The sequence below is a fragment of the Anabrus simplex genome, chromosome 1 (genome assembly GCF_040414725.1).
Source record: "Anabrus simplex isolate iqAnaSimp1 chromosome 1, ASM4041472v1, whole genome shotgun sequence".
Taxonomy (NCBI): domain Eukaryota; kingdom Metazoa; phylum Arthropoda; class Insecta; order Orthoptera; family Tettigoniidae; genus Anabrus; species Anabrus simplex.
This window is the reverse complement of record NC_090265.1, coordinates 491,726,208-491,742,544: the sequence shown is the minus strand read 5'-3', so window position 1 is coordinate 491,742,544 and position 16,337 is coordinate 491,726,208. Positions and strand designations below refer to the sequence as shown.

General features: G+C 39.7%; 1 protein-coding gene across 2 annotated transcripts in view; it reads left to right on the top strand.

Annotated features, from left to right (window-relative positions):
• The window catches only part of ACC (acetyl-CoA carboxylase), a 391,497-nt gene that overhangs the window by 331,068 nt on the left and 44,092 nt on the right, over positions 1 to 16,337 (top strand). For both annotated transcript variants that reach the window (XM_067135322.2, XM_067135321.2), the window contains exons 32-36: positions 7,732 to 7,940; positions 8,568 to 8,711; positions 8,797 to 8,917; positions 9,056 to 9,249; positions 11,242 to 11,377. In XM_067135322.2, the coding sequence (XP_066991423.2) occupies positions 7,732 to 7,940; positions 8,568 to 8,711; positions 8,797 to 8,917; positions 9,056 to 9,249; positions 11,242 to 11,377 (804 nt within the window). The remainder of the gene's footprint in view (positions 1 to 7,731; positions 7,941 to 8,567; positions 8,712 to 8,796; positions 8,918 to 9,055; positions 9,250 to 11,241; positions 11,378 to 16,337) is intronic.

Sequence of the window (16,337 nt, the reverse complement as noted above, 5' to 3'; positions counted from 1 at the left end):
ACAATATTCCAACACAGATAAGGCATTAAGAGCTTCTTTCTCTGGCAGTAGAGTTGGCTTTTCTTCTGTTCTGTCTTCCTATTATTTATTTTTTGCAACAGTAACTTCTGGTATCAACCGTACATCAGGTTGGTCTGAACCTATTGGCGTTGCTTTGATGTCTGTCTGAACCTGCCCAGTTCAACACACTGTTGTAAACCTAGTTTAACAATGGCCATTTCCTTCAGTTGCTCCCACTCTTCTTCTCTGTCATCACTGTCATCATCATCATCATCAGTGACGTTAGTTTACTTTACCATATGTTGCTTACCTGTATACAGGTGACATAACTCAGACTGACAGAAGGGTCGGAAGTGGCTACAACTGAGGCAAAATTTATAACCTTGTATGCGAGAACAAAATCAGAGCATCATGAAGACTTTGCAAGACCCGTTAAGTACGCATTTACTGTAGGTGGGTTAAGTTGTTTAAGTTTGTACAAAGATTTTTTCATGAATCATTTTTCATAAAACAATAACGATTTACACTTGAAGAAAACGTGGATAATCCAATGTAGCCTACATAGAAACACATCTTGTGCATTTCGCGGGCTAATTCTGCATTTTACAAAGCGGTTCCTAATGACTGAAGAAGAAATAGCATCCCATACGACAGCAATTCTGTGAATAACATCCATAACTATCAACAAGGATGAGAAGGTACACCTATTCAAAAAATCCTAAAAAAGCCGAAAAATATATTCAATATCCATTATCAATATACTGTATAGTATTGAGTAGGTGGACCTTCTCATCCTTGTTGATAATGATAAATCATCAATACGGACCAAAATGAAATTAATTTCATATGATAACATCCATATTATTCCATTTTTTTATTTCTGTCAATTAAATATTTATCAAGATTTCTTGCAGAAGGAACCACACCAGGGGTTTCCTGCACCTGTATTTAAAATAGAAATGATGCCGTGGTCAAGAGGCTGAGGATAGTTGATCATATTTGCAAGCAGATACAAAAGGAGCACATTGTTTGAAGTCAGGTTTTGTTTATGTGCAATACAAGTGTAACAGAAGAATAAGAAGGCATTTACCTTTCCAAACAAATCAGCCAGTCTTAAAATAATTTACTTGTCATCCAGGTAAATGCAAGGAGAAATGTCTTATGTTTTTGAAACACTGTGGATTTACAAATTTTCTGATCGTGACTGAGGCTAATTTTTTTGCTTCTAACAGAATTGCAGCAGTAGGACAGTAATTCTATCTTCATACAACTTTCCACCATGACACTTATCCCCTCTGAGAGCGAAATTTCTTCTGGGTTCTTTATTGAAGAATAATGCAGTATTGTTCTCATTGAAAACATCCTTTGCTGCATACATGTTTATGTTATGCACTGCATTTTCTCACCATTGCTCAGCATCTGCTATATTAACAGACTCCACTTGTCAATACACAGCTTTCCATGTTATGTTATGTTATGTTATGCTGCTCTTTATATCTCTGGAGTCATCCATTCAAATACTGGAATTCTAGGCCTAGCCTCAACCCCAACTCAATTGCTTCAGCTTTTAAAACTTTGCCATCAAGTGGAATATTTTTGTATTAGAAGCCATTTCTTTTCATTTTTGTCTTAGATAATCTGTAATTATGAGGTTCTTCAGTCTGTCAAAACTAATTCAGGATAAATAAAATTACGAAATACCTGAAAAAGAAAACATTTAATGCAGAAGGTCGTTTCGGATCTCTGGGGACGATGTTTGAAGGGTAATTAGCTTATGAAAAGCCGTGTCCCCACCAACGATCATGCTCAGTTGGAAAGCCAGCATTTCGAGCTATAGCTTGACAATGTAATTTCCATTGCAGTAGACTTTTTCACAGAGCTAGCATGTCTATCTTATCCCACTCCTTCTGACAGGCATCCAGAGGCCATTGATAGCCGTGGACGTCTATTTCCTAAGGCGCTTTTCAGGAGTCCAAATGCTCAGAAGTCCATGGGTGACCCATCGAGTGCCTTCACCGACATGTCAGTAAAAGGAATTGCACAGATTCCAGTTTCCATCTCCATTTTCTCTAAGAACAGACAAGTCAAACAAGAGGTGTGGCGAGATGCTTTATCTTGATGTACCCTTACCTGATTTTTTGCTCTCCCGTACAGTGCTGGGATGTTTATGTTGTAAATGGGTGTTAAAACCTCTTGCTGATAGTATGTAGTGTTCACCTTCACATTATTAGTGACACAGGGAATGGTTAACTTGCCATTGTAGCAGTATCCAGTAATGATCATGAAACCCCTTGGAAAACTTTCCTGGCATTCTTTATACAATGTTTGATATATTTTTTTGTCTCTAGGGTGTTAGTAAATCGAGCAGGGTTTGTTACACTCACTAAGGTATACATATGTTTCGTCTAATGTCACCACATTTTCCCATCGGTCTTCTGCCAGATAGCCCTCATACAGTTTTCTTGCATTAGTGCGACGTTTCAAAATGATAGATAGATTACTGATAGATTACAGTTCCGAAATGTGACGAGACAACAGCTTGTGAACTTGGCGCTTATGCCGCTTTTCTAATTGCAGGTCCTTGTTGATTATGATGTTAACTGTTGAAACGGACATCCCCAACTTACATGCTATAGTTCTTTGGGGGGCAGGATTATCATCTCAGACAAGGGCCTTCACTTTCCTCACCACTTTTCTAGTGTACGGTTGGTGGCTGGTCGTGGATTTGCCTGTTTTTTCCCCTCTGGAAGTAACCCCAGTCGGCCTTTGCCATTTTTAATCAATACAGTACTGATCCCGTTCTTTGATATCAATAAATTATGCTTCTTGCATATTCCTTGGATTGCAGAATAGCTATATTTAGCATCGGAAAGGGCTGTTATGTAGCTTTCCCATTAAGGGTCAATCCGCGTTGTAGCATTGTAGCTAATGTCACAAAACTCTACACACACGTGTAGCTAATGTCACAAAACTCTACACACATGTTCTGAGTACTGACATGAATCATCACTCCCCGTTTTGACTTGCTCAATTTGATAATAGCACCACCAGCGGCCTTTAAACTCAACACCAGAGATCCCGAATGACCTTCTGAAAATTTTATCATTCAGTTAAAAATGAAATGACATGCTTCATTCTTGAAAGATGATCATCAGATTCTATCAAATTGCATTATACTGAAGAAATTCACATTTATAGATCAAATGAAATGTTGTTATTTCAGACATGCCTAAACCACTCCAACAGTTCAGCCTCCAATCTGAATACTTCTCACCTCAAATCATCGTACGTTAAAAGTGTGGAGAGTGGAATGGCAAATTCCTTTGCGATTTCTGTTTTGATCTTCTGTCCCTTAACAACTTCTCTTATTTTAGGTTTTCACTGAGTGTCTTGGAAGAATACAGTTTTTGACAATTTTTGACCCGAAGTTATACAATATAAAAAAGGAATCCAGTGTCGAACTTGAATCTTATACAATATTTTCACTCAAAAATTTATTTCCTTTTAAAGTTCGAGCAGAACAGCGAATCATTGTGCATTTGCTTGACATGACTTTCATTCCTGTACCGTGCCATATAGAACAAGTATATACAAGCTACACTTGCAGGTTACTTTTACTTGCACTTCGGAAACAGTCTGTACTTGATAAAAACATGATATGGATATTATAGTATGGTATAGACAAACAAAACCCTCATTTGTGGTGCTAATAATCAAAAAATTCACATCACCAATAAAATATAAGGTGGCTCATTGCAGTGATTATTAGTGAGGAAGTAGTAGTTTATCAATAATTTTGAATTAAGGCACACCAATTTCCATTTATGGGACCAGCACAGTACTTTAAATTACAATATACAATATCTGCCAAATTAACAGAGTTGGAAATTAACAATATTTTACTGTATGTATATTTTCTGAATGTCTGCATGATATCTTCTTTGTCTTTTGACTGTGAGAGCATTTGAACTAAGAAGGCGCTGTGGGATGGTTTTGCTATTGGCATCCAAAACCAGGACAGATAAAAGAAAGGAATTTTCAGTGTTTATTAAAACAAAGATAATTTCACTTGCATGTATGTCAGACTTCTTGGCTGAATGGTCAGAGTTGATGCCTTTGATTCACAGGTGCCCGGGTTCAGTTCTGGCCAGGTCAGGAATTTTAGTCATATCTGCTTAGTTCCTCTGACACGGGAACTGGGTGTTAGTGTTTGTCTCTTAATACACTCGCAGTACACTTCCACCACAGAAATACCGTATTTCACGGCATAATCGTCGCCACCGCGTAATCGTCGCATCCTTTATTTTCAATACAAAAATCGGACTTTAAACCTTTAATCGGTTTATGGGCAATTTGGCAACACAGTCACGTTTGCGACATGTTGCACAACGTATAAATAAATAATACCGGTATATGTACGACGCATGGCTTACCGGTAGACTATCGGCAGTTTGACAACGTGGTCGCGAGACAGTGTACTATTTATTCACCACCTACATATTATCCTTACCGGTAGGCTATCAGCAGTTTGACAACGTGGTCGCGAGACAGTGTACTATTTATTCACCACCTACATATTATGAGTTCCCATTTGAAATACGTAAGGCTGTAAGTTATCGCTTATCGGCAACGTCGCCAGGAAATACCGGCTAGGTAGGTTGAATGGACCTCGAACCAGCCCTCAGATACAGGTAAAATTCCCTGACCCGGCCGTGAATTGAACCCGAGGCCTCTGTGTAAGAGGCAAGCACGCTACCCCTACACCATGGGGCCGGCTCCTGTGTTATTGCGCACGAAGTGAAATCCAAGACGATAACGCAGATTTCCACGGAATTATTCAGCCGAATTATTTACGATGTCTCAGTTGTCATCGCTAGACTCTTATCTTACTACTACGTCATAAGTGTCCAGGCATGGGATGAAAACTTTTATCCAAGCAGTCAAGATAATTATTATCCAATGCTATTAAAGTTTTATTTTATAAACTCGTCAGTAATGTAATGTAATGTAAAATCATCAATAACTGGGAAGAAATATTAACCTAATTACCGTATGTTTAAAAGAAATTGAAAAAAATGAATGTTTGTTACTGACGTCTCGGAATACAGTCAACTATACAGTAGATCTACACCGCGCTAGCTAGAGCTCCGGTTTGCGAGCTTTGCGCAAGCGCAGTAGTGTGTCGCAACCAACGAGCTAAACTGATAAATTGTTGCATGCTTCCTTGCTGCCTAACAGTATTGGCTGCTCTGGAATGGACAGATCACAGATGCATTTATTTGTTTCAGATTTACGTGATTACTGTAGACATGTGAGCGTGAGAATTTAAGTTTTTAATTTGTGTTTTGGGTGTTTGCAGAAATAATTTGTTTTAATAGTGAACAATTACGGAAAGTCATTTATATCGCAAAACATTAACGTGTGAAGCATTTATAAGCGATTATGGGTAAATATAGAAACTGTTCTGCGGGCTTCAAGCTAAGTGTAATTGCCTTCGCTGAACAGCACTGGAACAGAGCTGCAGAAAGAAAATTTTCTGTGAGTGAAAAGTTGGTGCGTGACTGGCGGAAAGTAAAAAGCAAGCTAAAAAGCACAAACCCTTCTAGACGCGCGTTTAGAGGTCCTAAAACAGGGAAGTTTCCTATAATTGACGAAGAAGTGTTTAGGTACGTCAGTGAAATACGTAACAATGGCTGCAGTGTATCATATGAAATGTTACAAATTAAGGGACAGGAGGTAGCGCGCAAACACAACATACCGGTAACTCAGTTTAAGGCGACTCGTGGGTGGATTAAGGGGTTCATGCGACGACACAATCTGTCAGTGCAAAGGAGAACAACACTAAGCCAAAAGTTGCCTGCTGATTACACGGACAAGATTGTAAATTTTCACCGATTTGTCATACGTTTGCGCAAGGAAACTTCGTACTTGCTTTCTCAAATCGGTAATGCCGATCAGACTCCAATCTTTTTTGATATGCCTCGCAACAGCACTATTACGCTAAAAGGATCACGGAGTGTATTAATGAAAACCAGCGGTAGTGAGAAGTTGCGATGCACAGCAATGCTAGTCATTACAGCTGACGGGAGAAAGTTGCCGCCTTACATCATTTTCAAGAGAAAAACGATGCTTAAGAATATACAGTTTCCCCGTGGAATTCATGTACGAGTGCAACCAAAGGGTTGGATGGACGTAGAACTCATGCTGGACTGGGTTAAAACTGTGTGGAATAGAAGACCTGGTGCACTACTAAAACAACCAGCTCTGCTTGTTTTAGATAGTTTCCGAGGTCACCTCGTGAACGAAGTGAAGCAAATTCTCACTACAAATAAGACACGACAGATAGTCATTCCTGGTGGCCTAACATATGCTTTGCAGCCACTAGACGTATGTGTTAATTAACCCTTTAAAGACCACTTACGTCGATTTTACAACGAGTGGATGATGAGCGGCGATCAGCAATTGACGCCCGCCGGAAATATCAGGCGTCCACCCTTGGACTTGTTATGCTCGTGGGTGAAGAAGAGTTGGGATCTTATACCACCTGAACTAGTCTCCAAGAGCTTCAAAAGGACTGGGATTTCGAATGCACTAGACGGTTCCGAAGATGACGCAGTGTGGCAGGGAGACGAAGAATCTGATACTGGTATTAACAGAGGCGAGGACGGCGCATCAGATAGTGAAACCTGCGATAGCGACACCGAAGATTTGGAATAAATTGCGTACCGGTAAGTCCGCATTTCACAACAAAGCGATAATTTTTTGCAAGTGTAATATTTTAACTTTAATACTCAAATTAATGACAAATTAACTTAATACGTTCATTTTTATTTTCAGGTTGGAAAAATGTTCGCCGAATTGTTGCGAAAAATTATGAATTTTGTTTTAGACTATTTTAATTATTTTGATGTATAAACGCGAGTATTACGTGCATCTTAAATTTGTATCAAATACAATTTAGTTATAAATACATTTTTTGAGTAATACAAATACTGGTATTAAATATTCATCGTATAATGGTCGCACCCTACAATTTTTTTCGAAAATTTTGGTATAAAAAGTGCGACGATTATGCCGTGAAATATGGTATGTAATTGTGATACATCCCTCCACATAGGGTCAGCATCAGGAAGGGCATCCAGCTATAAAACAGAGCCAGATCTAAATGTGTGATGCAGATTGCACCCATGATCCCACCAGTATATGGGAAAAGCAGCAAAAGAGGAAATGTTTTCACTTACATATAATAAAAGATATAAAATATAAAATCTACTGGATTCAAAAAATGAATCAAGCAGTGCAGCTGGTTTTTAGTTCAAATGCTCTTCTTGAATTTCTCCATGTTCAGTGCTACATGCACATAAATTTAACACATGGAAGTGATTCAGTGCCATATGCTGGGTTAGAATGATTCTGCCTATATTATCATATATTTTGTAGTATAATTTCATTATTATGATGTTGAAATATATATTACATATACAGTATTCAAAAATGAGTTATAAGATGAATGATACTGATATTTAGCCAAAGGCCACGGCCGCTTCCTTCCAACTCCTAGGCCTTTCCTATCCCATCGTCGCCATAAGACCTATCTGTGTCGGTGCGACGTAAAGCCCCTAGCAAAAAAAAAAAAAAAAAAGATATTTAGCCACAGGACATAAAAAGCCTAATCATTTAGGTATAAAACTGTTTACTGTTGAATGAAGGTCTGACTGTTATTATCTCTAGGGAAAGAAGATGGACTGGGTGTTGAAAATCTAAGGGCAGCAGGAATGATCGCCGGTGAAACATCACGAGCTTACGAAGATGTTGTTACGATATCCATGGTTACTTGCCGAGCCATTGGTATTGGTTCATACCTGGTGCGTCTTGGGCAAAGAGTGATTCAGATTGAAAATTCACACATTATTCTCACCGGTTATAGTGCCCTGAACAAGGTTGGTGGACTTTTCTTTGTTGTTCTCAGTTGAAAGTGGTGTACTGCTCTGTATTACTTAAAAAGCCTGATGTGTCCAGTAATCTTTAACGTTTCTGCTGGTACTGTTCTCACACACTTGTGGGGAATATTAAATTTTATATGATATTCTGTAAATTGCCTGTTGATTAATAATTGAAGCATCTGTGTAAACAATGTTGAAAGTAAGTTGAATTTGTCAACTCTTTTCCATGGAACAGTGTTCCATGTAGTATTCTTCTGTTGTAGTATTTGTCGAATAGGACTTCATCCATTCAGTTAGGAAAAATTATAAAGTCAGGAATTGGTCATCATGGAACAATATTGTACAGGTTCCTTGATGACAGATGTACTAGAAGTGTGCTTATTGTCATTTATTGTGTAACATTGAGACCTAAAAGATGAGAAAAGTATTCAATTATAACTTTTGAGTACATTGTACAGTAGCCTACTTGTAAAGTTGGTTACTTGTATAGTTGTGGAAAGAATTTAGTTTTGTACGTGATCATGTAAGAGGGACAATGGAGTAACATATCTTGCAAGTTTTGTGATAGTGTCCAGTTAATGGAATACCATACATATGCCTACAGGATGAGTGTTTCATTTTTAGCTGCTGGGTCGTGAGGTCTATGCTTCTAATAACCAGCTTGGAGGAACACAGATAATGTATAACAATGGAGTTTCACATAAGACTGAGCCCAATGATCTACAAGGAATTTACACAATCCTGAAGTGGCTATCTTACATTCCAAAGGTAAATTTTCAGTTTTTGAAGTGAACTTGCCAATGCTTATAACCATAAATATTCTTCTCTATGCCAGTCTATGTTCTGTTTGCAGGATAAAATGTCACCAGTTCCCACAATCACTCCAGTAGACCCAGTGGAACGTGAAGTGGGCTATATGCCTACCAAGGCACCTTATGATCCGCGGTGGATGTTGGCTGGTAGACCGAGCCTCAGTAAGTGATTTTCATTTTCATTAAAATTTATTATTCAAATGCTGATGAATAGTGGAATGTATCTAGTTTCATTTTTTATTAAATCTGTGAAAATGTTTGGTGTGATTTTATGACAATGTAGATTGGAATTACTTGCAGATAATCCAAGTGAATGGGAGAGTGGATTTTTTGACCATGGCTCTTGGAATGAAATTATGCAACCATGGGCTCAGACAGTTATTTGTGGCAGAGCAAGACTTGGAGGCATTCCTGTTGGTGTCATTGCTGTGGAAACTAGGACTGTTGAACTTAATCTGCCTGCAGACCCTGCTAACCTTGATTCTGAAGCTAAGGTATTTTATTTATTCTTTATCACAAGTACTTATTCAGCCAGAGAGCATTTAATCCTTGTGCTGAAACTCTTCCCATCTTTGTGAATTGAAAGACAAATAGTCTGCAGATTTAGCATTTTGTACCCACCATAGTGAAAATAAAATTTCAGGCATCAAAACATATGAAATACATGTGCTGGAATCACATACTAAATGCACAATCACAATTTAATAGTACTCGCGTTAAAACTGTAATTCAATTTGTCCTCCTTTCAGACGCCCCTTGAAATAAAAAAATGATTTGACATATTTAAACAGCACATACAAGTTTTCAAAAATACAACCCATTAAAATAAAATTATTATGAAATAAAGACTTCGGAAAATAAAACGATTGTATTTGACCTAAAAAAGTTTAAAGGTTTTTCTGTGAATATAGTTAATACATTTACTAGAAAAATAAATGAAAACATTAATGTTTTGGTGAATTTTGCTTGTTTTTAATGTTTTTAATATATTTTGCATTCTTATTCAATTATCTACACTCCAGACCAAGTCAAAAATGTTGTGCTTGGGTTTTTTTTTTTTTAAAGCTTTGTATAAATACAGAAACTGGTGAACGTAAAGTACTTTGTCTAAATATTGTAAGTGTTGTAATACCTATATATTTGAATGGTTGTATCCTAGAAACTTACGATAGTCTTCACTTTTTGACATTATTATTGGTTCGCATGGACCATGTTTCAGTTATAGGTAGAAAGAGATTCTTCTACTTTCTCGCCTTTTTCCGAGTTATCTAGAATCAGCACCAATGTGCATTAAGCACTACTTTACGGGTGCCAGTTGCCCTTTCTAAAGCCAAACCTATGTGGGGGGGATTAATTTACTGTTGCATGTTTCTGTGGTGGTTAGTAGTATGATATGTGTAGGGGAAGGTGTATTAGGATGATGACAAACACTCTGTCTCCGAACTAGAAGAATTAACCAAACTTGGTTATATCCTCGGTCCATCCTTCAAATGAACGCAGGGCCCTATGCCAATACACTGATAATTCATCCTGGTAGCTGGACTTTCAGATATAATTAAGGGCCTAAATAAGCATTCTTAAGAGAATTTTTGATGATATATAGCAAAGAATTCAAAAAATTGTTTTTTAACAAAATATTCAGTTTTTAGTCTCAAATTTTCCAGTGTCCTACTAGATTTCTTTCAGAATGTTTTTCACCCATTCATGCTTATTAATAAAGATTAAATATTTTTAAATGTTCATAGTGTCACTAAACAGTCTCATCATTTTGAATTTTCCTTAGAGTGATTGCATTTTGTAGAATCCTTACTTGTATCAGCTGATTAACGAAAGACTAATCCCTGACTCAAAAGCAGGAAAATAAATGCTCACAGAGGGAACCTCTAGCCTGAAGAAAATCCAACAGAAGTGGGGTATATTTTTCCTGGCATACTCATTTTAGTTATTTTTGTTTCTCCACCTAGTAAATAAGTGGAGAAATGGAGCGAAGTTTGTTAGACTCATATTCAGACATCACAAGTCTCACCGTTGTACCATTCTGACTGCCAGTTAACTTGTTAATTGGTAATAGTTATAGTTTGATTGTGATCTCGCGAGTTTCTTATTCTAACATTGCAACACATCCGGAAGTTTTATGAAAACATATTATAAACTATATAAATTGATATAATAAACATTATTATAATTTATATTTATGTGCATGGAGTGTTATAGTTAATTGGAATGTAAAGATGAACTGTTTTGTACATATTTATGTTGTACTGACACAGATAGGTCTTATGACAACTTGAGTGACTGTACAGTAATTGAGAAAAGAATCACAGCTCCCTGCTCCCAAAACATAACTTATGACACTTAAAATAAATAGATGTTATTTGCCTTTCCCTTAGACTTGATTATTTGTAGCTTGTTAATTTAGTGCTCGTAAACAAAGAAATATAGTAATGTCAATGATAGTGGTTTTCACAATTATTATATTTGTGCAGACTGTATCCCAGGCTGGGCAAGTATGGTTTCCTGACTCTGCCTATAAGACTGCACAAGCAATCCAAGACTTCAGTAGAGAAGATCTTCCTCTCATAATCTTTGCCAATTGGAGAGGATTCTCTGGTGGTATGAAAGGTATGTAATATCATTTTTTCATATTACAGTGAAACCTCGATTCTCCGTTTTTCGAGGGACCATGAAAATAAAACGTACAATACGGGAAAACGGAAAATCCGGGAATGAATGAAAACCATCAACAATTTGGCTAAACATCACAAAAATGAAATATGTATAATTATTATAATCTTACAAAACTCCTAAACCAAACCAAACTACAGCCCCAGTGGGACTTTGCCTGCCAAGCGACCGCTGCTCAGCCCGAAGGACTCCAGATTACGAGGTGCCCATGGTCAGTGCGACGAATCCTCTCGGCCGATATTCCTGGCTCTGTAGTAGAGCTGGGAACGGTAGGAGTGGAGCGGAGCAGTTGTTTTCGCTCGTCCTCCGGAGACCTCCGGTAGTCCTCCGATTGAATTCACGGGCAGAAAATTCAAATGCTTTAATGTGGGCAATGTTGTAACGGTGATCTTAGGAGGAATTACAATTTAAATTTCATTACTAATTCCACAGATGCATGTGTTCCCTCACGTTTGTCATTATGCTGTAGTCGTTTCAAGATCGCCGCATTATTTGTTACGCTATGAACAACAGATTTTGATCTGCTGACATTCAGTTTGCAATAGGTGCAGGTGGATAGAATACTGTAGATTGAATATTGGCACATATAATACCATTGCAAATGCATTTACAATATTATTAATAGTAAAACAGTTTAAGCAATAAGTATATTCCAGTGCATGTAAACATGTATTATATACGATGTTCTTACATTGTGTTATACATGTAGCTCATTTATGACGGAAGAGTACGTCCGGCTCCATGACGAAATGGTTACCGCGCTGGCCTTTGGTCACAGGGGTCCCAGGTTCGATTCCCGGCAGGATCGGGAATTTTAATTTTAATTGGTTAATTTCGCTGGTACTGGAGCTGGCTGTATGTGTCGTCTTCATAATCATTTCATCCTCATCATGACGCTAGGTCGCCCAAGGGTGTCAAATCACAAGACCTGCATCTGGTGAGCCGAACTTGTCCTCGGACACTCCCGGCACTAAAAACCATACGCCATTTCATTTTTTAATGAAGAGTACGAACTGATTGGTATTGGTTATATGCTGTACCGGGCTGAGTAGTTCAGACGGTAGAGCTCTGGCGTTCTGAGCTCAAGTCTGCGGTTTCAATTCCGACTTTGCTCGGCGGTACTTGAAGATGCTGACATACGAGAGTCGCTTGTCGGCAGGTGTACCGGCACATGAAAGAACTGTGGGACAAAATACCGGCACCTTAACGTCACAGAAAACCGCAGAAGTGGTTATGGGAGTATAATAATAATAATAATAATAATAATAATAATAATAATAATAATAATAATAATAATAATAATAATAATAATAATAATAGTAATAATATTTCTATCAATTTACCCTCCAGGGTTGGGTGTTCCCTCGTTCGCAGAGAGGATCCCACCTATACCGCCTCAAGGACAGTGTCCTGGAGCGTGAGACTTTCGGTCGGTGATACTTTTTTGTTTTATTTTACGTCGCACCGACACAGATAGGTCTTATGGCGACGATAGGATAGGGAAGGTCTGGGAATGGAAAGGAAGCGCCCGTGGCCTTAACTAAGGTACATCCCCAGCATATGCCTGGTGTGAAAATGGGAAAGCACGGAAAACCAACTTCAGGGCTGCCGACAGTGGGATTCGAACCCACTATCTCCCGGTTGAAAGTGGGTTCGGACCCCACTGTCGGCAGCTCTGAAGATGATTTTACGTCGTTTTCCATTTTCACGTCTAGAAATTGCTCTTCTCAGCCGTTCCTATCACATCGTCGCCGTAAGACGGCATGACGTAAAGCAAATTGTTACAAAAGTAATCGACAAATGAAACACGAACGATAAATGAGAATGTATATATTTCATATATTCGCCTTCGTCATACGTATAAAGCAGTATTTACCATGTCGCTACCACATCCGTTGCGCACCACGGATGGAACGGCAAGGAAGCACGCTTTCAATACTGTTCCTCAGTCCTCCGCTCGCCGACCGAACCAGCGATTGGTTTCCAAGCAACAGTTTACTACCAAAGAATACCGGAGGGAGCGCTGCACTCGCACTACCGATTGCAATCATAGGAGTAACTGTTCCGTTCCCAGCTCTACGTCCAATGACGAACCAATGCAATTTCAGATGAAACTGTGGAACATGACGCTAAGACGAAGACAGCCTGCCTAGAGCTGAGAACGGTAGGAGCGGAGCGGAGCAATAGTTTTCGCTCTTCCTCTGGAGACCTCCGATAGTCCTCCGATTGAATTCACTGGCGGAAAATTCAAATACTTTAATATGGGCAATGTAGTAATGGTGATCTTGGGTGGAATTACAATTTAGGCTTCAGTATCAATTCCACAGATGCATGTGTCTTTCTATGTTTGTCATTCAAATGCTGCAGTCGTTTCAAGATTGCCTCATTATTTTGTTACGCTGTGAATAAGATTTTGATCTGTTGAAATTCAGTTAGCGTCCGCCTCTGTGGTGTAGTGCTTAGTGTGATTAGCTGCCACCCCCGGAGGCCCGGGTTCGATTCCCGGGTCTGCCACGAAATGTGAAAGGTGGTACGAGGGCTGGAACGGGGTCCGCTCAGCCTCGGGAGGTCAACTGAGTAGAGAAGGGTTCGATTCCCACCTCGGCCATCCTGGACGTGGTTTTCTGTGGTTTCCCAGTTCGCCTCCAGGCAAATGCCGGGATGATACCTAAGTTAAGGCCACGGCCGCTTCCTTCCCTCTTCCTTGTCTATCCCTTCCGATCTTCCCATCCCCCCGTAAGGCCCCTGTTCAGCATAGCAGGTGAGGCCGCCTGGCGAGGTACTGGTCATCCTCCCCAGTTGTATCCCACGACCCAGAGTCTGAAGCTCCAGGACACTGCCCTTGAGGCGGTAGAGGTGGGATCCCTCGATGAGTCCGAGGGAAAAACCAACCCTGGAGGGTAAGCAGATTAAGAAAGAAAGAAGGATCATTTATTACCGAAGAGAATGAAGTGATTGGAATTGTTTATATGCTGTACCGGGCTGAGTAGTTCAGACGGTAGAGCGCTGACTAGTGGCTGGGACGGAGCGGTGCAGTTGTTGTGACGTCATCATCCGGTTATACCGAGTAAACTACCGAGTGAATGTACTGTAGCGGCATGACAACGTAAAGGTATTTCACCCGTATATTCAATGCACTTTTCTCACAACATAACTGTTTCGCTTAATACAGCAATGTTGTAGTCTTCTGCTGAAGCCGACTACCACCCGTCGCGTAAATGCGGCCGCAAAATGTGCATTTTGCTGATGTTTATCATCGGTAATTTCAAAGAAATACCATGTATCAGACGGCCTTCGTGGTACAAATTTCTGTACAAATTTATTAAATGCCTTTAAATATTCTAAAACACGAATACCATCTAAAAACGGGATTAAATATCAAACCAATACCACAATTATTTTCTAATATACTTTGCATTACCTACACAACACAACAAGCAGAGGAAATATAGACGCAAATTTAATACGCACAGACTGAATACAGGTACAATACACTTACAAGGGGAGGCCATGACGTTCGGATCACGGACTACCTTCCAACTTTGTACACATTTAGTAGTCCATTAGGACAACATAATGTGCAAGTAGTACGGCGTACTACTAAGGCGTTCTCGAGAAAATCGCAAGATAACCTTTCGCGTGGAATATGTACCGGCGCTTTGGGTTCACGAGCACGAAACGGCGGCGGTCGAGTGGTTAGCTCGAAAGCGCTGGTTCACTGGATCGAGTCCCGCTTCTCGCGTTGTTTTTCAACACTGGTTATTTTCTTCAAAATGCTATTTGTTCGGGGCGTCGACCCATGTGGATCTTTTGCCCCTACAGGCACCATATTGTATGAACCCCTGCGTGTAATTGGAATGGCGGTAGTGTGGAATGTTGTGTGTGAGGAAAGGAAGATTAAGGACGTCACAAACACCCAGTCCCCAGGACTGGGATAGTATTCATTACAATTAAAAAAACACCGGCCCGGCTGGGAATCGAACCCGGGGCCGCCGGGCGACAGGCGGGCGCGTTGGCCCCAACAGCGCGGGGACGTACGAGAGTACTTACAGTCTATCACATATATAACACTTCAAAGGTAATATAATGAATAAAGTCGATTCTATTTGCATGGACTTTTATCGGAAATATATATATTATTAAACGTTAACGATAAATGCGAATGTATATATTTCATATATTCGCCTTCTTCATTCTTATAAAGCAGTATTTACTACGTCGCTACCACATCCGTTGCGCTCCACTTCTGGAAGTGCAAGCGAGCACACATTCAGTACTGTTGCTCCGTCCTCCGCTCGCCCTCCGAAACCACCGATTGGTTTCCAAGCAACAGTTGACTACCGGAGAATACCGGAGGGAGCGCTGCACTCGCACTACCGATTGCAATCATAGGAGCAACAGCTCCGTTCCCAGCTCTACTCTGTAGATCGGGGTCGCCATCTCACCATTAGATAGCTCCACAATTAAAGGTAATCACATAGGCTGAGTGGACCTGGAACCAGACTTATATCCAGGTAAAATTGTCTGACCTGGTCGCAATCGAACCCGGGCCTCTGGATGAGAGGCGGGCATGTTAGACCACGAAACCGCATTAATTACCGGTACGCGAGTTCAAAATTTCGATACTTTATATTCAGTTTTATTGGGGAATATTCGTCAGTTTCCCGTGAAAACTTCTTTCAGTTCAGCGACTTTGATTAAGCTAGCCAAACTCTTCGAAAAATCTAATAACGCCAAGCCAAACGACAATCGACCACAAGTAGTTTTTAATTCTCTCATCTAATAAAATAAAGCACATTAGATACGAAAGCACCCAAAATGAATGCGAAATCCGTTCATTTCTTAATCTTTCATTGTAATTTGGTCTCCGGTATACTGTTCGTAGTCAGTTTCTGGA